The sequence below is a fragment of the Lissotriton helveticus genome, chromosome 3_1, assembly GCF_964261635.1.
Source record: "Lissotriton helveticus chromosome 3_1, aLisHel1.1, whole genome shotgun sequence".
Lineage (NCBI taxonomy): Eukaryota > Metazoa > Chordata > Amphibia > Caudata > Salamandridae > Lissotriton > Lissotriton helveticus.
Window position 1 is genome coordinate 1401442253 of NC_136061.1, and position 21405 is coordinate 1401463657.

The following is a 21405-nucleotide window of genomic DNA, read 5'->3' on the forward strand; positions in this document are numbered from 1 at the left end:
TTTGACAAAACCCATAGTGCCTTTTAAAGAGCTGGTAAGCCATGCCTATGGAGGAACAGGGTACACGTGACAGGCAAAGCGCTAAACTGCGTATTTCATTGCCTTTGCTGTAACTCAGTATCTATGAAAGCCGAGCTGTGTGCAGTAGATGTCTTTAACAACAACACTACTGTGAACAGGGCTTGGTAGTCTGAAATTGATTGCCTTGTGGCTTCAGAAGACTTCAGTGAAGGGAGCGCTAACGTCGACCATTGACTTTCTGTTTTGAAATAGAGCTACAAGGGGGAGAGAATAGAAGGGGACATTGGAAATGTGTTTGAGTCAAGACTGGCAATCGCAACCACTTGGCCCTCGGCCTGTTTTCATCTGCTTACTCTTTAAAGTAACAGTATGAGTTACAGAAGACATTGTGCAGGTTCTGCATGCCTCCTTTCTCTATCATCCAGAGCTGGAGAAGGGCCTTGCACGTGACCGGGCAGCCTTAGTGCAAGTAATTTCCTCCTCTTGAATTGCATACCGAAAGCGTACCTCAGCACTGCACAGTTTAGGATACTCTCCACTATGAGTAAATGACCCTTTGGTGAAAGTCCTGGGTACACAACCTCTTCCAGGACTCATCTCTTTTCTGTGCATTCAGGGAACCCTGCCTGGTAACTTTCATGGATAGCAGAAGACGTGCATCACTTTTAATTTGGTTTTCATGCCAAAGTGGTCGGGAACAAACCCCTTGTCTCTTCCTGCCAGTGCTGTGTCAACCACTTGACGTAGTTACCTGAACATTGTTCAATTGTACATTTAGCAGTAATGTTTGTGTGCCTCAAGGGCTGATGACGCTCTTATCTGGACAGTAAAGTCTAGCAATTTAAATTAAAATAAGATGCTTTATAGCGGATTGTATAGGAACAGTAATGCATTTCAAACAATTTTTCATTCGGGTACATGAGGTGCTGCACCATGAAGTAAAACGTTATTTTTAAATGAAGACACAAACATTGAGGATTATTCTAGCTGAACCTGCTTATTTTACTTTTAAACTTTAAGCCATCAAAAGCAGATATTCAAAAAAACATCATTGGTGAACGTTAAGAGCAAGGTGAAGGTACCAACCAAAGCGATATCAAAATGGATTTTTAGTCGAGAAACACTTTGAAGCTGATGCGAAAGCCCGGATCCCACGGAAGTGCTGCTAGTTGAGGACGAAGGGCTTCTGTAATCACGGCAGTGTTTGTGCATAGAAAGGGGTTTGTGGCTCCTGACACCTCCGGGCGGGGAAACAAAATTTAAGATTTAAAACACATCTTTTCTCTAAGTTTAGCTGTTTGAGCCACATATCTTTGAGGGACGATGTACTGACTTTAGGCTCAGTTTTTAAAATCTATTTTATCACATCATCCAACAGGTTTAAAAAAAAATAAAGTTCACTTCTCAGTTTAAAACACATTATCAGGCTCTCGGCTGCCCCCCACTTCACCATTCTCCCCTCTACATTGCCTTGGGTGCAGGTGCCGCTACAGCATTTCTCTTTTGTGTAAAACAACAGGCTGGTGTAGATGCTCCTATTGCATTTAAAGTATAAAGCAGATGTTTGAATTTTAAAAATTGTACATTGACAGTTTTCCAAGCCAGTTTCTAAATCAGTGCAGGGAAATATAGAACCTGCAGCAGCTTGTTGTGTTTACCAGATTTGCAATGGCTGGAGAGACTTCTGAAAACCCAATGGTACCAGGAAAGGGAGGGCGGGGCTAGTATGCCCAATTAGACACGTCTGTTTCCAACCGGAAGAGTAAACATAGCTCCGAGACAGGGATGGTGGGTATTATATTTTAGGTTAAAGTTCAGGCTAAGTCCCTCAGCGCCCAGGCTAGCAGATTTACTTCATTAGACTGGCGAACATTCGGTATAAAAGGAGCAACACAGAAATAATATGCTATACTATCCAGGACATGGTCTCACAAAGAGTCTTAAAGGTTGTGCAATAACCAGGGTGTGGCTCGGAGAGTAAGTAGTGTTTTGAAGGGATACAAGGCGTAGAGCCATCGGTAGACTAGCGGGGCCGGTTACATTGTTCTGCATTCGGTGTCTATGAATCTGCATGTTTTCTCCCCCTGGTTATGGGCTCATGAAGGTGCTTTGCCCGCTGTATTAAGAATGCCTCAGTTTTCACCTGCCTGTTGGATGAGGTGCCTCTTTTGTCTTGCTTTCTGCTCTGCTGGAAGTATTGGTCTGAGATGCAGGTAGCGTACAGCCTGTCTCTGTCGGGTGCAATGGGGTGTAGGTAGGTCACAGAGTCTCTCTGAACATGTTCCACAGTGCAGTCATTCTGTCCGTACCCAGCACCACATAAGGAAGTGATGGCCCTGGGTGCACTTCGCAAGGCGTAGACATGCTTGGCCTCCTGCCACTATGGTGCCCAAAGTTCACAGCAAGTGATTACATCACTTTTACGAGCAAAGTTTACAATTAATGGGAATCGTACTCTTGAGACACCTTTCCGTGAAATTACCACGTCACAAAAGAGGCACATCATGAAATGCTTGGACTTCACGGCTTGTTTTCCCCAGAAGGCTGACCTCTGTGGAAACCGTGGTGAGCCGAGACCACTCTAGGTGCTCCTGGATTCAAGGCTTATTGGTTTGTTGGCTAGATGAAGGAGCATTGCCCCACAACTCCCTATTCTGACACTGTTGCACGGGTCTTTCTGGTAAAAGATTCTACCTTTGAACTTATTCTTGAACTGCTAGGAAAGTGCCTTCTGGACAGTCCTGCAACTTCTAGTTCGAGCTGACAGACTCTGGGCACCTGATCTCTCTGCAGCCATTAATCCGCTCTGGCCAGCTGGACTGTCTCGGAGCCCCATGTTTTTGTCCCTGATGCAGATAAATAGGAGGTCGACCACTTGATCCTTGCAGAGCAGGTCAGTCCCTGAGTGCCAACAGCATTCAGAAGACCTTGAGTGAATCTTCTTCCAGTAGGAGTCAGCAGGAGTCTTTCATCTAGCAAGACCGTATTCATTAGTTCGTCATCGCAGGTCCAGGAATGTTCAAAGGAGGTGGTGATTGAGGTGCCAGACTTATCCTGTGCACTAGCCAGTAATTCAAGAAATTTCCCAACCAATCTTGACTCTATTTTCACCGTTCCTCACCTCCTTTAGCTGCAAATCACCTTCTCCTTACTGTTTCAAAAAGGCAGAACCCATTTGCCCCTGTCTTCAACTCTTTAGACTTTCTACTCCACTATTTAGATGAGCTCTCCTCCCAACTGACAAGATCTAAACCAGCTCTGTTGCCTACTGTGACGGGGCCCTGGTTGTCTGGGACAGCCCTGGCAGTCTTGGCCCTTCCTGGTATCCCAAGTCAAAAGAGGTAGTGCTAAAGCTGCTCTTTATTCTGCCAACTGTTCATGTCCGCTCCCATATTGCTAATTCAGCAGTTAATCCCCCAACTGCGCTTTCTGAGCTCCCAGGCAGGTTTTTGTCCTCTGACCAAGATTTGTTGCCTGTCCCAACCAAGGATATATATTCTAGGTCCAGAGGTGTGATGAGTGGCAGAATTCATTTTAGAAGACTTGTGGTAATACCGTGCCCTCTCACAGATTTAATTCACAGTAATCCAGGTAAACTGTGAGCGTGGGTGTGGGCCACCCCTTGTGTCATGACTGAGGGGGTGACAAAATGGTAAAAATATGTTTTAAATGAACAATGGGGTGGGAGTGCGGCACACCCTTTAGAAAAGTTTAACAAAGATAAACGTGGTTTACAGGTAATAGGTATCTTCGGGTGCCGAGGAATGGTCCTTTCTGGCCAGTCAGGATGCTAGAATTTGAACAGAAAAATTGGGGGAGTGTAGGAACCTCCTACACTACTTCCAATGGCACTCCAGATGGAGAAAACAACTCCTTCTACAAAAGTTCTGATAGTGTAGCCAGTGTAGTATATATGAGATCACTGTTCATAAATTGTTCATGGTAATGTATTTATTTGAAGAATCACATATTGTATTCATAGCGACTTCATTCAAAAGAACATGTAAATGTATCGTGTTCCAAAATATCCAATTGCACTGATGATATCCCTATGCATTTCGGGACGTTGTCCCTTCATCAGGGGATAATTCGCAATCGGCGTGGTTACGAACAATCTGCTTCGTGCAGATTCTTCAAATAAATACATTACCATGAACAATTTATGAACAGTGATCTCTTATATACTACACTGGCTACACTATCAGAACTTTTGTAGAAGGAGTTGTTTTCTTCATCTGGAGTGCCATTGAAGCAGTGTAAAAATATGTTTTAAACACATATTTTTGCCCTTTTGTCAAGCCGGGTGTGACCAGACATTTTCCGCACTGGGTACCAACTGACCTTGCTCTGCCACTGCTCACCAGATTACTGAGGGTGTTGATTTTTACCGGTAGATCAGAACCACCCTTCTGACGTATTGAAGGTGGGCTTCTCCAGTGTGGATGGTTTCATGAATGACTCTAGTAGTGCTACCTCTTGAAATTTGCAGACATTGGGCCTTATTCAAATTGAATTTAAGAACCAGGACTTGAAGAGAAACCACAAATAAGATCCAGGCAAAGTATTGCCCTCATCTCTTATTTATGTGGTGTTAAGATAGTAAATCCATACAAATCATATATTGTTGTAAGTTGTATAATAATGTACTGATTATGTATTCATTTCAAGCTGTTGATCTCTGTAAAGGTCTAAATCAATAATCGCCTCCCTCTTTCTTTGTCTAAAAAGTCCAGCAGGTGAATTAGTATCGCTCTGTGCCCAGGGTGAACAGTTGGCATTAAAAACCAACATGATGGTGCAAACTTGCCTGCCATCGCGGAAAAATAAAGCGCAAAATAGGTGAACTGTGTAACTTGCCATGGCAACCTGCTGGCCGGCCGGAAGCAGTGACGTCCCCCGCACGGGTGGCTCGGAGGCACACCTGCTTCAGCTGCAGAGGTGCGCTCGAGGCTGCCGGCGCCGCCATGACAGACAGACAGACGGCCACGGCCACGGCCGGTAGGATGTTTGCGGAGAGTTAATTGTACGTGTTTCCCCCTACGGAGGCTATTTATGGCAATTGTGGCCAGACCAGTCTATTTCGGCGCTGGGCGGGTGGAAGGTGCGGTTGTGGGGGGTCGGTGCTGCGCTGCTTTTAAAACAAGGAGTTCGAAACTTAAACTCGGAACATACTGCGCTTTTAATAGCTCGAATCCACTGCAAAGTAACCTGGCGCAGCTTGCAGGCTTCCTAAGGCCGTGTAGATAGATAGTGGTCGTTGTCTTTTGTTGCGCACGTAACTTCACCCAGATGTACTTTTTGGACCGCTGTTTAGTGGGACTGTCTTCCCTGAGACTACCAGTGCATTTCTGCTTCGTCAATTTCTTGAATGTGGTTCGACTTTTATGCCTATGGAGTGAAGGGAACTCGGTTTGCAATGTACACCTCCCTAATGACTCAGTAACATAAATCAATAATACCTGCCGGGCTTTTTAGATTGACGGTTTTTCAAAGCATTATTCGAATAGGTGTCGACATTTCTCCGTTTACCTACCTCGAACGGATGAAAGACCGAATTGGTCATGCCGCGATTCCAATCAGTGGCATGCAGCTCGCAGCAGACGTCAGCTGCTAGTGTTTATTTCACTGAGTGTTCATGTCGGAGTTTGCTGTGGGTCTGCCAATTTAGACCTGCTATTCATTCGTAGAAGTCTTTTTAATCGAGGATGCATGCACACCAGGACGCAGGCGCCGCAGCTCATGATGCACGAAGCACTATTTGTGTTCTGGGGCTGTTTGTGGCATGTTGCTTTGCTGTTCTGCATGCGTATCTACGTATTTTTAAAGTGCTGTAAAGAACACGCATGTCGGATGGTTGGTGAACTGAAAGCGGGCCAAAATATTTCTGCTCAATTGCCATCGATAGAATTCCCTCATGATTGCTTTCTCACTCTTACTTCCTCACTCTTCCAACCTGCATCCACGCTTTTTCCCACCACGCCAATTCTCGCCATATGTTGGGTAGCTTTCTTTGTGACTTTGAACGGTACTATATTGTACATCCTTTTTTTGTAATCGTTTGGTACCAATAAAAGTGTCACAACATTTGCACAAACTGATGGCAAGCTTTTTCTGTTTTCATCCATTGATTCCGTCCGTCAAACCAAACTGTTGACAATTAACTTAAAAGATAGTCGCGTTTTGTGGCACGTGCCCCGTTTCCTTTTGGCCTCTGTACCCCAACGTCATTGCGAAATAATCTTATCTGGTAAAAAATCTCACCGTGTGGGTCAGGTGCAGCTTCCAGTCCCCAGTACGGCTGTGCCATAATCGTCAGAACATATGGTCAACAACGCAGCCAGGCCAACAGAGGAAGGACGCGATGTGCTTTGGTAATTTGTGCATTTTATTTATTGGCGCGGATATGAAAAAAGATCCTTTGTACACAGGTGCACAGTGTCAGAAGGCAAGAAAACGTTTCTTCCGAGTTCACAGCCTCCTATACCAACGTCAAACAGCGACTAGCGATTTGTGAGTTATAAACTCTGCCGACAATACACATTTGCTTTATGGCAGGATGGCACTCTTCCTGCTTCTCCCTTCTCTTCTTACACTCACTGTATCTTTCTGTCTTTGTCTCGCTAGCTGTGCTGTTTCTGTCTCTTTCATCTCTTTTGTCTATATCTATCGATGTCTTTCACTGCCTTTGTCTTTCTAAGTTTTTCCTTTTGTCCGAATTTCTTCCATTCTTTTTATTCCGATTTTACCCTCACAGACATTTTTATCTGTTTGTCTGCTATTCTTTCTCTCTATCCCCTTTTCTCTCTATCCCCTTTTCTCTCTATTTTACTTTCTGTTTCTCTCACTGTATGTCTTTTTATTAGAAGTTTCCGCGCTTTTCTCTTTCTGTATCTTTTTAATCTTTGCCTTTGTCTGTCTCTAACTACTGTGCATTCTTGCCTTTTCTTTTTGCCTCTTTCTTGCTACCTTTCATTCTACTCTTCTATTTATCTCTTTGCCTTCTACTCTTGCTCTTTTTTTCTGTATATCGGGTTTCCCTCAATTTTTTTTCCAGACCCTGTATCATGCTCTCCAACTGTGTTTTAATCTTTCTGTACTTTTCCATATATTTTGACTCGGTCTGTTTCTTTTGGATTTTTATTTGCCCCTCTTTTACCTGTCTCTCTCTGTCGTTCTTTGTTTATATCTGGATTTCTCTATATGAGCCTCTCCACTGTTCCTCACTCCCATTCGTAAATCATTTCATTCTGTTGAAGAAAGTGTTTTGATTTTTTGGGGTTATAGCATTCAGTGTTGTCCAAAATCTTACTCCAGCAAGCACTAGGGACGTATCCCATAAAATGAGCAGTGCGACTGCTAAGTTAAGACGCAATGTCTAGCACATTGTTTGGGTGACTGTAAGTAGTTATAAATCCTAATTTCCCACCATACACAGTGGTAAATTGTTGCTTATTACAAGAACTTTCAAGGCATGTACTTCTTTTGGCTGAAAAAGTGGAAGCAGTAACAGACACAGCTAAAGAAAACGGAGTATATCACAATGGCACAGAAAAAGTAAAAAAAAAAAAAACACGAAAGAACAGGTTCAACAAAACAGACTGCAATACAACAACGCACCACAAACCAACACATTGCAATAATGCAACCAAAACTCAGCAGCACAAACACACAATAGAACACATTACCACTATAAAAACACCACACAAAAATAGGGCAACCCAATATTCCACCAAGTGACTGGATATACATACAAGTCTAGAGACACAATGACTCCTGAAGGAGTGATTTATAGTCCAATTTCTTCTCTTCTGTTGTGAGCCATATCTCCAGTATCCAGCTGCTATTACCACTGGAAGCAAAACAAGCATATATGTATATTCTCTCACAATGAGGCATACTCAAACAATGCAAACATGTTTACCTTATTAAATAGATTAGTGTTAAAATCAAAAGTGTCATAAAAAGCACAATGTGCACAGTTTTTCAGTTTTTTTGGTAGTGAGATATCCATGTAATATTGAGATGTTAGAATTATAATCAAATGTTTGCTTTTATGATTATTAAGATACATCTAGCTTCAGTAATTCTAATACCCCTTCAAAGCTGTTATTTATGAATAATCTCATTTGTCCATCATAGAAACGTAAGGAGGGATACTCAGATACTTGTTTAAGCATACCCTACGTGTTGAACAAGCAAAGTTGTGATTATATGTTGTAATGTATTGGAGGCAGTTTTATTTACTCTACAACATTCTTAGCCATTTCAACCCAATATTAAGGATAACTGGGATAGTCAGCGTCGCGCTAGGATTCATATTGTAGATACATGCATGAATAAAACCAATCTTTTAGTGAAAAGCTATTTTGTAGTCCTCTACTTACTATTTGGTCATGAGATTTTTTTCCTTCTTTTGGCTGGATATCTTTGGAGTGACTGCTCGTGTGCACTAGTATTCATGCATGTTTGGCAGGTTTAGAGGTGCATTAAGCAATGTGTAGATGGTAAAGTAACACTCAAACAAGATGTTGATACGTCACCCCATAGTTCTCTGGTCCGAAGTGGTTTGGATCTTTGTTAATAACACAGTACAAGTAAAATATGCTTTATGGTAATTTTGAATAGAATAAATGTAAAAAGTTGCTCATGAACACTTGTCAGTTAATGGGTGAAACAGTGGCCACAGTGAACATATTATAATAGACAAGTGCAAGAAACGATTGGGTTTGGTTAGTGCCTAATACTGATTTTTACATCAGAGATCAGTGTTAGGTGCAGTTATGGTAAGCAAAACCTGTCATTTAATTGTGTTGACAATCTTCTGGCAATCTGAAAGTTTGTGACCTTTTTTCAGGACAGGAATAATTCGCAAATAATTGTGGACTGAGTTTGCTACAGGCATGATATTGTGTTTTGAAAAAAGATGAAAGAAAATCCTGAAAAGGAAACCAATTAATAACTTTTAGTGATCAGTTGCATCCTTTTGGGTGGCACACAACAAGACTAATTTAATGTGAGCTTTGTACCGAGCCATATAACTATTTAGGATCCCACTTGAAATTCCTTGTTTTTATCTAAACATAGATAGATGATTGATTACTTAAAAGGGCAACATAAGTATATTTTACATATGGTGCACTGTTAAGTAAATACCTGGATAACGTTTTCTAGGGTTCTCTAATAAGGTAAAATAAAATCCTAATAAAAGCCCCTGTTTTTTGGCACGTGGTAGCTTTATGCACCTTAACTTATCTAAGTGTAACCTAAAATCGTATTGTCCCTTTATTTTTCTGAATCCAGAAAAGTAAGAATGTTCTCTTCTATCTGCGGATACCCTCTTTCTGTGATATTGTTATAAATAAGTTTAGATTATGACCACTTGTCTTAAGGATTTGCTCCCTTTATGTCTGTATTCTATGGCCTAGAGATGGATTTTGGGAGCCTGTGAATACCACTGTGTAATTTCCTGCTCTGTTCTGTTATGTAGCTTACTCTATGTTGCAGCAATCAGTGCATATTTTGTGAAAACTAAGCACCTGAAGAGGCTGGAGTGCAAAGTGGAACTCGGTGTTGCTCTTCCAATGATAAACCTGCCCATTGTTGTCTCTGATTAGAAAAATATTGCTGTGTTCTATATATATAATAGAGATGTAATCACAATAGAAGAACAATGCAACAATAGTGGGACATTCTAATGTATAGGATGAAGAGAATCGCTGTCCCGCGCACCTCTTCCTAGCGTCCATTTTGCAGATGTTGACGTGACTCTGGAAGACGTTGGACCACAGCAGGCTGCGTGGTCCCTTCGGAGATAAGTCGCACGGATGCTGCATTTGAGAGATAACATGCTGTGCTGATTGTGAACGTGTCCGTTTGTGTTCCACACCGCCCTCTAAACAAATATACACATAGAACGGTCCTGGCCGGAGGCCAGTCCATGCACAGTGACAGCAAGCCTCTCATTCACCATCTCCATGGAGATGATGTATGCACAGGGGATGCCATCGCCCCAATATGCTGTAATGGCAACTGATATTGGAAAAACGGACACCGACAGGAGGGTCTGTTTTGACTTACAAACAAGTGGTATGTGACGTCATTGCCAGGTCTATGCCAAAAGGACGCCACTTTGTGGAAATTAAACTTTTCCCTTTAATTCGGTTTGCCTCTTTGTTCAAGGTAACATAAAATGCAAGTAAAGCGTTCGTTAAGAACACACTGTACACTCGATCCTTTCTAGGTCTTGGATGCAAGGACAGAGCGTTCTGCTTAATTTGCGCCGGGGACGGGATGTCTTTTTTAAACAAAACAAAAAAAAGAAAATTAGCCTGTAAAGAAAAAAAGACGAAAAAACGGAGTAACAGAAAATTAGGAAAACAGCGACAAGGGAGATAGAGGAAAATGAACCCTCAAAAGTGGGGTGAAGAGGCAGAAAGAGTAGGTGCTCGAATAAAGCGCTGATGGCGGAATAAAGACCAAGGTGCCCAAGTATTTGGTGTTCCTGGTGTTAGGAAGCTCTGGCTACGAGTTCACGAGAACATCCTTGGGCTTCTGCGCTTACTGTTTCACAGGGCAGGCTCTGATGCTATCTCCGCAGTAAGAACAAAGGCCAGCTCTGCGCCGCTGTGATATCGCAGCACAGACGAGCTCCATAGATTGTTGCTAGCTGAAACGCCATTGTTTCACCTCTTTGCACCCGTGCCTAAGATCAGTAGGGTACAGGTGATGCGACATCATAGGGAAACTATTGACCACATTGAAAACCTTTCACTGCTCATTTCCAGCATGACTAGCCTGATAGCAAGTAGTTGAACAAGCATTGGAAATGCAATAGGTCTCGCATTAGAAAAGTTGGAGCTATTGGTCTTGTAAATGACAAATATTTTATTTATTTGCTGGTTTTTAAAATAGCTTTGTCATTTACAATGGCAATAGTTATAACTTTTGTGAATGTGACACCTATAGCATTTGGAATGCAACATGTTTTGTATTTACGTGACTTAGATGGCTGCTCTGGTCGTTAGGCCACATCTCTAGAGAGCAGGAGAGTGCAGCAACGTAAAAATCTAACATCTTGTAATAAGGACTAGAGCCAGGAAGAAGAACGTGGAGGCAAAGGCATGATCTTTATAGCAGCAGACACAATCTGAGTAATTGTATCGGATCGAGGACATCGTGGTCACGCCAATTCTGAATGAGTTCAGCAAATTAATGACATAAAAATATTCACCTTCATTAAATTAAAACATCACAGGGAGCATAATTTTACTTAAAAGATGGGATATGAAAGAGAATAGACACTCCAAGAGCACATGCGTGTTCAGTTATTTTTTTGTAAAAATCAGCTTTGATGCATGATTGAATAACTATGTAAAAAGACGGAGGGAAGACAGAGAAGGGGAGGGGGGAGGAGAAATGCGACACGGCGGGCAGGGGAGGGGGCGGAGCGGGGGTGTGGGAAGAGGGAGAGCGGATTAAGGAGAGCGGGAGGAGGCAGCGAGTAGTTTAGCGAGCCAAGACGGAGGGCATTGCTGTGGGGAGGGGGGAGGAGAAATGTCCCAGGGAGCATAATTTTACTTAAAAGATGGGATTTGAAAGAGAACAGACACTCCAAGAGCACATGCGTGTTCAGTTATTTTTTTGTAAAAATCAGCTTTGATACATGATTGAATAACTATGTAAAAAGACGGAGGGAGGACAGAGAAGGGGAGGGGGGAGGAGAAATGCGACACGGCGGGCAGGGGAGGGGGCGGAGCGGGGGTGTGGGAGGAGGGAGAGCGGATTAAGGAGAGCGGGAGGAGGCAGCGAGTAGTTTAGCGAGCCAAGACGGAGGGCATTGCTGTGGGGAGGGGGGAGGAGAAATGCGACACGGCAGGCAGGGGAGGGGGCGGAGCGGGGGTGTGGGAGGAGTGCGGCTGAGGGAACAGGCGGCGATTTCAGGCTGCGATGAGGGTGTGAAGCAGCAGGGGTTTCGGGAGGGAGGCTGGGCTGCCTTTGATGTGTAATGCAAGGCAGGCGGCTGGTGGCATGTGCACGCGCTTTTAATGTCAATGCGCTTGCGCATTGAGCTTGAATTTCACGGGCACTGCAAGGAATCGCCATCGACTTGCAAGTTGGTTAAAGTCTGTTTAAGCCCCCATAGTCTCGCAAGCTCAATGCGCATGCGCATTGACAGGCAAGACCTAAAAAAGGATTTCACCCGTTCATAATGCTTCCCCATATTTTCTAAGGTTCGTAATTTCACCAACTCTATAGGGGCAGTGGAACTGACATCACATGCCCTTTGCTAGAGCGAATTTCATTTGTAAACCAAAACACTTTTTCTTAAAAATTAGTATAAGTCTACTTTTAAATAGCACAATTATTAAACACAAATTTTGTAGTAGGTAATCGTACTTAATCGTTATAAATCTTTAAATGAAGTATATAAGTACCAATTTAACTTAACCTACATTCTGGTGCCATATTAACGAATGTTCCGTGTTAACATTGAAAGGCCTGTTTTTTTGCATTGAATAGTTGTGTGCACACAGGGTTTTCTATTTTGCTGCAGAAGCTGGGATTCTTAAAAGTTTTTGCACATTTTATATTATGTTCAAAACTAACATCATGAGTTAAACGAAAAATAGCACAATCACCCAGGTGGTAAAATTTCATCTGGAAAGTTGAAAGCCAAAATGGAAAGGGTAGCAGAGCAGAGGACAGGGATTGCGAACATCAACAAGGTAGCAATTGCAACCAAGAGCCACTGCAAAATGGTCTGTGGTACCAGATGGTGCCCATGATATACTTTCTGAACTAAATAGAGCCCGCAGATCTTCTATCTGGTGGACCAAGTGTCCCTTTAAGTGCCAGGGAGACAGTGATGGCCACAGATTATTGTATCTCCTTCAGACAGAGGATCTATATATCATACAGGCCACCATCCTAAGGGGGTTTCTGTCATAATGCAGCCCCAATTTGAGTATCCATGGGCCGGCGCATTAGGCTATGCCATCACCGTTTTATTGTAAGTGACTATGTAGCTAAATGTGATGGAGTGGCAAATATATATGTGATTGAGATATGAAGTTTCCATTGGAAAAGATACTTCGCTTCTCAAAATTGGTTTGCTCTCATTTTTTTTCTTTACGTGGCCAATGCTGTTCTCCATGGCATAGCCTTGGCCATGTTGGGCAACATATATATAATATATATATATAATATCCCTGGATTCTCGTAGGCTTTCCACCCCCAGATCAGGGCTAATTGTCCGGGGGGAGGGGCAGAAAGATTGAAATAATACAATTTCCATGGGGAGCACAAGTCTTTGCCCTGGGGACCGCTCTCCCTATCCCTGGTGGGTGGGTCCCTACTTGGGGATCACTCGACTGTGGCGATCACCAAACCGGGATCCACTGGGCGGAAGTATAATTGGAAATGGGAGATCCCCGAGAACGGATTAATTGAAAGTAAACAAGCCCATGGCTCGTTTTACTTTCAGTTTACTGAAATGAAAACAGCGCACTCTGATCGTCATTACAGTAAAAATAAATACATTCAGGCTGCTCAGAAAGCTGTTCCTGAGCAGCCTGATGAAAAAAATAATAATAAAGCACTCCCTCTGGTTCAGACCACCAGAGGAGCCTTTATAACCCTCACCACTATCGACCAATGGCAGACAGACGCACTGGGGAATGAGTATGGCTGTTGGCCATTGGCCGACGGCTGCACTTAGAGGGTTAACTAATATGCTGTTGACTCTTTAGTTACAACAAATTCTAGCCAAAAAGAGTGCTACTTTCCTGCCAGACCTGTGGAGATGCAAATTTCTGACTTATTTTTATAATACCAATGTTTACTTGTAACAACCTGCACATAGCTTGGAGTGTCTCCAATTGGCTAGTAAAAAACGTGATCCTAATTAATACCTGCAATTCTCTTTGAAATTGAAGCACATACTGCATAATCTATTGATAGTAAATTTTATAATAATGCTTTGTAATTAGTTTTCTATCAGTAGACCTGCCGTCATAATGATATGTATTGGATTTTGTAAATATATTGTGTAAATCTGGTATTTTCCCCTCTCTGCCATAGTCTTTAAGAAATTAGCTGTCCCATACGTTGTTATGGATTAGATGTGTCCAAAGAAGCTCTTGCAGGATCCATGCCAGAGTTTCAGGATAACCACTGACTTTGTAAACTAAGTCTTTCACCCAGTCCTGTCTCCCAGGCTAACCCTGGGGGGTAAATTAGTGCTTTGTGTGTGGACGGGACACAACCTATTCAGATGTGAGTGTGAGCCTTCTCTTCTCCTTCCTGTGTTTGTGGCTGTCATGCGGGTATATACATAGAGTAGCTGTTGCCCGGCTCAGACCTGTTTTGGAGGCAGGCTTTCGGGCACGAAGAGCAGTAAGTTCTGGGAAATGTCCACTTTCTAAAAGCAGCATTTGTAAAACAGTAATGTTAAATCAAACTTACCCCAATAAGGAGGATTTATCATTACCATTCTAAACACATAAAACATGAAAAATCTACTCCTCTCTGATCAGGAATTACAGCTTAAATGTATATTAAGGAATTCCCAGTGCCGGCATATAAGAAGGATAGGCCTCGGTAGTGAAAAACAAAATAGGCTATCACTGCCAGGACATGCATAACGTAAAGGCACATATCTCACCTTTTACTTCCATAGCACCCTGCCATTAGGGTTACTTGGGTCCTACCTGAGGGGTGACTAATATGTGATAAAAGGGGAGTTTAAGACATGGCAAGTACTTTTAAATGGCAAGTCGAAGTGGTAGTAAAATGCACACACAGGCACTGTAGTGGCAGGCCTGAAACTGGCTTGAAAGGTGCTGCTGGCCACTAGTGGGCATTTGAAGTACTGACCCTGGTTATATGGTATACCACTTTACAACATATCAGTACAACAAATATGTCAATCAGGTATACACCTATGTCATCATGTTTAGGGGAGAAGAACATGCACTTCAGCAATGGGCAGCAGTGGTAAAGTGCTCAGAGTCCTAAGGCCAACAGAAAGGGTTAAGCAAAAAGAGGCAGAGGCAGAGGCAGACTGGGAAGAGAAACCAGCCCTGGCCATTCCACTTAAAATAAGGACAGACACGAATGTTTCAGAATTCAAACTTTTACTAGTTTTTAAAAGCCTTTCCATCATTTAAAGTGTGAATATTTCATTTCAAATGGATTAAAAACAAACTGTCATTACGAAGGCTGTGATGATTAGGGAAAAATAAATATGCATAATTTTAAATTGTATCCCCTCTTTTCTTCAGTTATCTGGAGGTTGTGAGCTGACTGTGGTACTACAAGACTTCATTGCCGGCAACAGCACCGAGCTGAGCATCCAGGTGGGGCAGACGGTGGAGCTGCTGGAAAGGCCCAGCGAGCGGCCCGGCTGGTGCTTGGTGCGGACAACTGACCGGAGCCCGCCCCTGGAAGGCCTGGTACCCAGCAGTACTCTCTGCATCTCTCACTCGCGCAGCAGTGTGGAGATGGAATGCTTTTTCCCATCAGGAAAAGGTAGGCAGTTTGTTGCTGGTTTGTGTCTTTGTGGTGTATGTAACCTGGACAGCAGTGGCAGTGCACTGCAGTTAGCTACATCGTATTTCGCGCTGATGTCATACGCGGTGATATGGCACAAGGGCTGATTTCACTTCCAGTTTCTTTAGGTCAATAGAACGTGGGAAGAAAGTGGCTTAAGCTCTATTCCAACATATAAGGTAGGGGGAGGGGTTGTGTGATATGTAATCTTTTCACAATTATCTAAATTGTTGGATACATATGTTTCATCTGTCAGATCTTTCTTCAAGTACGGATGCTGGCTCTGTTACCTACCAGTTCATTTTTGGTTGGAGAATCTGTGTTCATTTTGAAACCTCTGCATGCAGCAGGATGAGGTCTTGGTGTGCTCTTCAGGTACTGTAGGCCGCACTGGGCTCTCACGCACTATCAGCCTGTACCCAGCAGGTAATGATTAAGCATTCTACCTCTGCCTGCTCTTCGCTTCAGTACGTGCCTTCGCAGAAAAGAGCACAATCAGGCTATCACGTACAACATCGAGACACTTCCCATACTAGCCAGATTGCAGACACGCGCTATTCCACCCATAGCGCTCCAATGGAGCTACATGCTGCCTGTCCGCAAAAGCACATCATCTGGATGTGAAGCGCCTATATAAGTGGAAATTTAGTGGTACAATGTGTTATTCACTCGCGTGGCTTATGGATTGTTCCGGTAGAGTTCCCACATAACCTTATCAATTCAAGGGTACTGAAAAGATGAAAGATTGAGTTGTCTCTACTGGCTTTTAAACAGGTCACTCCCATTTCACACATTTCTCTGCAGCCGGTGCTTAACGGAGACTGCTATGTTGTGTAGCAAAGTACATCACTGCTCTTTGTGTATTACAAATGGTCCTACATTTCTAGTACGTTGGTACCCTGCCACCGCCATCAGATTAAGAGTGTTTCCCAGATCCATACCCCAAGTGCGCTGATTTCACTAGATGTGTAAAGTCTGGAACAGATGAAGGCAGAGCACAGAACCGTGGCCAGACTCTCTTTGGAGGGGAATGTAAAGGATATGTGGCTTCCCATTGAAATGCAGAGAAGGACACAGTAAGGATTCCCCGTAGAACCCCAAAGAGGGGGCATCAGTGGGGCTTGTGGTACTGCCAGGAATCCCTGTTCACACAGGCAGGGTGTGCTTTGTTCCATGGACCCTCCTAGGGGCAGAGGAGTAGCCAGCCAGCCGAGCGGTCAAGATTTAAACACCTAAACCGTTAAGTTTCATGTTTTTCACCCATCTTCCTTTTAACCTGGTTATTATTTTAGGTTTTCAGCATTGATTTTTTATGGGATATGAATTGCCTATACACATTAATCTAGCCGGTACCCAGTGTAAGGTGGTCCCCTCTTTACATCTCAGATTCCCATGAAGGGCCTCGGGCTGCTGCTGACATAACTTGTTCCTGCATGAGTGGCTCTGAGGGTAGTGTCTGCTGTCATTAGGACCGAGTGTGTTAATCACAGGGTTGAATTTCGAGGTCTGTGATTCAGTCGTTCACCATTCTTTTGGCCATGAGTGTCTGCTTGGCAATAACAACTTCTACTCTGTGGCTTGAGTGCTTTACAGTAATTTATTTGATCATCAGCGCGCCATAAATGCTCAGTAGTATTACTCACCATTAGGTGTTTACGCTCAGGTCTGTTCTTATAGACTTTGTTTGATGTTTTCTATTTGCAGAGCTGTTATTTAAACTCCAATATATAGTATACCATTTGTGACAAAGTGAGACCAGAAAACTGAGTCTCGAGTATCGCACTACTAAATCATCGACCTAAAAATATTGAGCGTGACGCTACCCAAAGGATCTATGAAATTCCATGGTGGAAAATGGACTACCCTGATAATTAAAACTTTCTATGAATACAAGGGAAAGGCAGTGAGTGACCCCAACAATGCAGAAACAAGCGCTGTGTTGCAAACAAGTTGTTGGTGTGACAAGTTAAGTTTGATAAGGGTAGTCAATTTGTCTGTCGTTTAAAGCGGGTTATTACATGGGTTACTTAATCAGGTGATAAATGGGTATAGGTTCATGTTGAAGGATTTTAGGGGGTCTGTGACTTTGTTGGAATATGTTTGTGTTTATATCCAATGTTTTTTTAAAGTGTAATCCAAAAACATAGCAGGTGAAAGAGATTTGTCTCGTTGTATGTGCTTTCCTTGATGCAGAATTGTTTATAGTAGTGGTTTACCTGCGTTAAGCTGTCTGTTGCGTAAAATGTGCCCTAATCTCAGCTGAAAATGTATGGGTTTTTTCTAAGGATTTTTTTGGGGGCTAAAAACTTAACAGCGAATGAATGACACATCACCATTTGAAAAGTAGAGCCACAGTTGTACTCAAGGGTTTCCACAATCACAACCTGAAATCCTAAAGTGATGAAGGAGGTTATAATTACAATCCCCATCATAATTTTTATACAACTGAGGAATGTTCTGTATGTCTAGAATGGCATAGTGGGTGAAAAATGAAGGACTGGAATGTGGTCCGCATGATTGCCAATGCTAAGATTAATTAAAGTGTTACACTTTAGTTGTTGCAGTGGCCATCTTAAGCGTGAAGGGTATGCACAGACGTGAGTCACATGCTCACTGTGCCATGGAACTCGAGCAATACCTCACTGATGAGACCTAGGAAGGGCAAAACTGGTTAGGGTGTTGTGTGTTCCTGTCTGGAGGGGCCATGGCTTGGCAGTTCAGAGCAGGCTGTTCCAATGGAGCAGGACCAAGACTGGCTTGCATATTCCTGTCCTCTGTCTATACATGGAATGAGGTGAATTCAAGCACTCCTTCCATCAACTTGTTGTTTGCATTCCATTAACCCCTTCAGTGCTGATGACAAAGCCAGCTCGTCATGGGCGTTACCTGTGCTACGCGGATGACGAGCTGGCTTTGTCATAAACAAGCCATTTTTTTTTCAGCGCACAGCGGGAAAACGCGGTAGGGGTTAATAGATATTAGGCAGTAGTGAGCCCTGAGTAACATCTATGTTAGAGACCAGTGGCAAGATTTTAACTTTTAAAAATGTTTATCCAACACTGCATCTTCTCTCTTATCGTTAATCTGATTCACCATGTCTCAACAGTAACAAAAATGAATATATATATATGCGGTCTTTGTTTTGCGCATTGGAAAATGATAGAGCCTCATTCTTGGAGGGGATGCCCAGGAGTCAGGCCTGTAAAGTCCAGGCATGATCACTCCTTTGCCAAGCAGAGGTTTTTATGCATGAAGCGCACTTGTGTACTGTGTAGTATACCTCATTATCCTAGTTAGTGAAATGGGCATATGTCACAATAAAAAGCGAACTATTGGGTTTCATTTCTTACCAGGCCACCACTAAGGCATCAACACAACTTTAAGATGACCCTGGCTCTATCCTCTGCATGCTTATCATTGCCAAAAGTCATTTGACATCTGAAATAAAATCATCCCTCAGTCGCAAAAGCTCCAAATTATTACCACTGGTCCCAGCAACAAGACTTCTACACCTAATGTCAGCGTTCAGGTCCTCATGATAGTTTTTGCCGGTGACATTCTGTCCTTGAAGACTGCAGCTCACATGAGGCTTCATTGTCAACCTCTTGGCAAAGAGGCTCCAGCTTCCACAGCTGTCCCTTCTGCCTAGGACTCTTCCTTCAGACAATCAGATATTGTTACTCCATTGCTTAAGAACTGTTTGCTCTTGCCAGCTACTGCCATATCACAGGACACACATCAGATATTAATACAGGTGGCTGGAGGCAACTGCAGCACTTCACCAAAAAGCATGATTTCCAATTCTCCTACCTATCGGGCACCTGCTTCTGACATTGAAAGATGAAGCATGCATGACCACGTGAGACGACACTCCAAGCCGCCGAGGGACCCTGCTGTCCCTTCTGCTGTTAGATAAGAACATGAACCCTCTTACGGATATCCTGAAAGATACCATTCTCCCCTACTATTTATGGGCTGATACCATTCTACTGTGCTTGTAGAAACGTTGTGCTGTCTCAAGAATGGATGGAAAGAAGAGATTGCCGACAAAGTCTCCAGTCTGAGGCTGGCATTCTTCTGACCCAGGTTCCTGCTTGAAAGCCAACAGCAGCCTCTCTCACCTTTTTTGCATCTATTTGTATCTCTAAAATCCGTCAAACACCTTTCTCTCGCTCTGAAAAAGACACCAGCGTATGAACAAACAAACCATCAATGTCACAAAAGATGCTTTTATATAATCTGGTAGCTTTAGCAGATCAAATGTTATCTTTGATGCCCTTGCAGCTTTAGTGGGCACCATAATCGATGTAATTGAACTATGTAAATTCTCAATATCCCCGAGGGTGAACTGGGTCATTGCTAAATGGCAAAGAATGCCACTGGCCAAATATTGGCCCACATTCAAAAGGTGAGCTTATGGGCCTCTGTCTGCATAATTAAGCACCTAGCGAGTGGCCGTTTCTGCTTTACCTTCCTCTGCCTGGAATTCAAATGCATGTCCAATGTTGCCACTATTGACATCTCATCTTAGGCGTTCCACTAGTGCCACACTCAAAAACGAGACTTTTCTTATCTTTCAAAAGTAAGTGTTGAGGAGACTGTTATTGTGTCGTCCATGCTCCCAAACCCAGGAATGATTTACTTCACTGGCATCAAATCTATACCTACCCTAATGTACCAGAGTAGAACTCAACACCTGTGTATTGCCTTTGGCCACATGTAAGATCCCACTGTGCTCACAAGCAAGGGGTCCACACATTTCTAAACCTCAATTGAGTTTCCTATGTGGGCATTACAAGTAGCATAACGTCTGTTCTAGTATAGCCTAAAATAATAGCACGATTTTTCTATGTACCTTGGAAGAGAGGGAAACATAGATATCTGCGAGGGATACATCTTACCAGCCAGAGCTCAAACCAGAGATGTAGATGCTGCTCACAGGTCTTTGCAGTAGCTACAGTGGGGCTACTGTCACCAGAGTCCTAGCCACTAGTGCTTCCAGGGCAATCTTACTTTCATGGCACAGATATCTGTTTGGCCAAGTCATTGTGCCCCATGTGAAACATGGAGAGGGACACACCTCTGGTATTTTTAGGTCGAAGCCTAACAGACAGCGCAACTGTCTGGTTTGCTAAAGACGTCGTGGTGACATTTAGAAAGCTTCCTTGGGAATGCTTTCCGCCCGTTGCTGTCCATTGGCTTTGTGGTTTGTAACTAACGTTTTCTGCCTTTCAGTTGACTGGCTTTTTGTTTTAGGCTGTCCAAAATGAGTGTGTCCCTTCCAAGGAGAAAAGCCTTTTCCCACAATCTCTCCTTGTATTCTTCGACAACTGCCCCTTTCTGTAAACAGGCCTGTAAATCTTGGTCTTATCTAGTCACATTTGTTGTGCATTCAAAGACAGAGGTTACATTTCAGGCTCTGTCTTCTGAGGGAGCTTGATGTTTACTGACTTCAAAGTGAGAGGATTCATGTGAAAATCTTGCTGGTTACTGGGGCTAGGAAAGCTTTTCTAGCACACAACATTTAATTCAACTGTGCAAGTATTTCAGAATATATCAGAATTAAGAAAGAACTAAAGAAGCCCATTTTTCTTACTTCTGAACTGTTTTGGGATGATCAAATCACATCAATACACTAGGTGATGCCATTTCCACACATTAAAGTTTGTCCGCTATATAGTTTTATTAGTAAAACTGTATGTCTGTGCAAATGTAATAGTCATTTCAATCAAAATGTGTTGTCTATGATGGCAGTGTGACCCACACCATGCATAATCCACTCTACTCTGCACCACTCTGAGCCACTGCACTCTACTCTGCACAACTCTACTTTAC

At 43.0% G+C, this 21405-nt stretch overlaps 1 protein-coding gene across 9 annotated transcripts in view; it reads left to right on the top strand.

The window, feature by feature from the left end:
• KALRN (kalirin RhoGEF kinase) overlaps window positions 1–21405 on the top strand; it is a 1598314-nt gene that overhangs the window by 1223567 nt on the left and 353342 nt on the right. For all 9 annotated transcript variants that reach the window (XM_078682047.1, XM_078682045.1, XM_078682043.1 and 6 more), the window contains one exon: window positions 15303–15549. In XM_078682047.1, the coding sequence (XP_078538173.1) occupies window positions 15303–15549 (247 nt within the window). The remainder of the gene's footprint in view (window positions 1–15302; window positions 15550–21405) is intronic.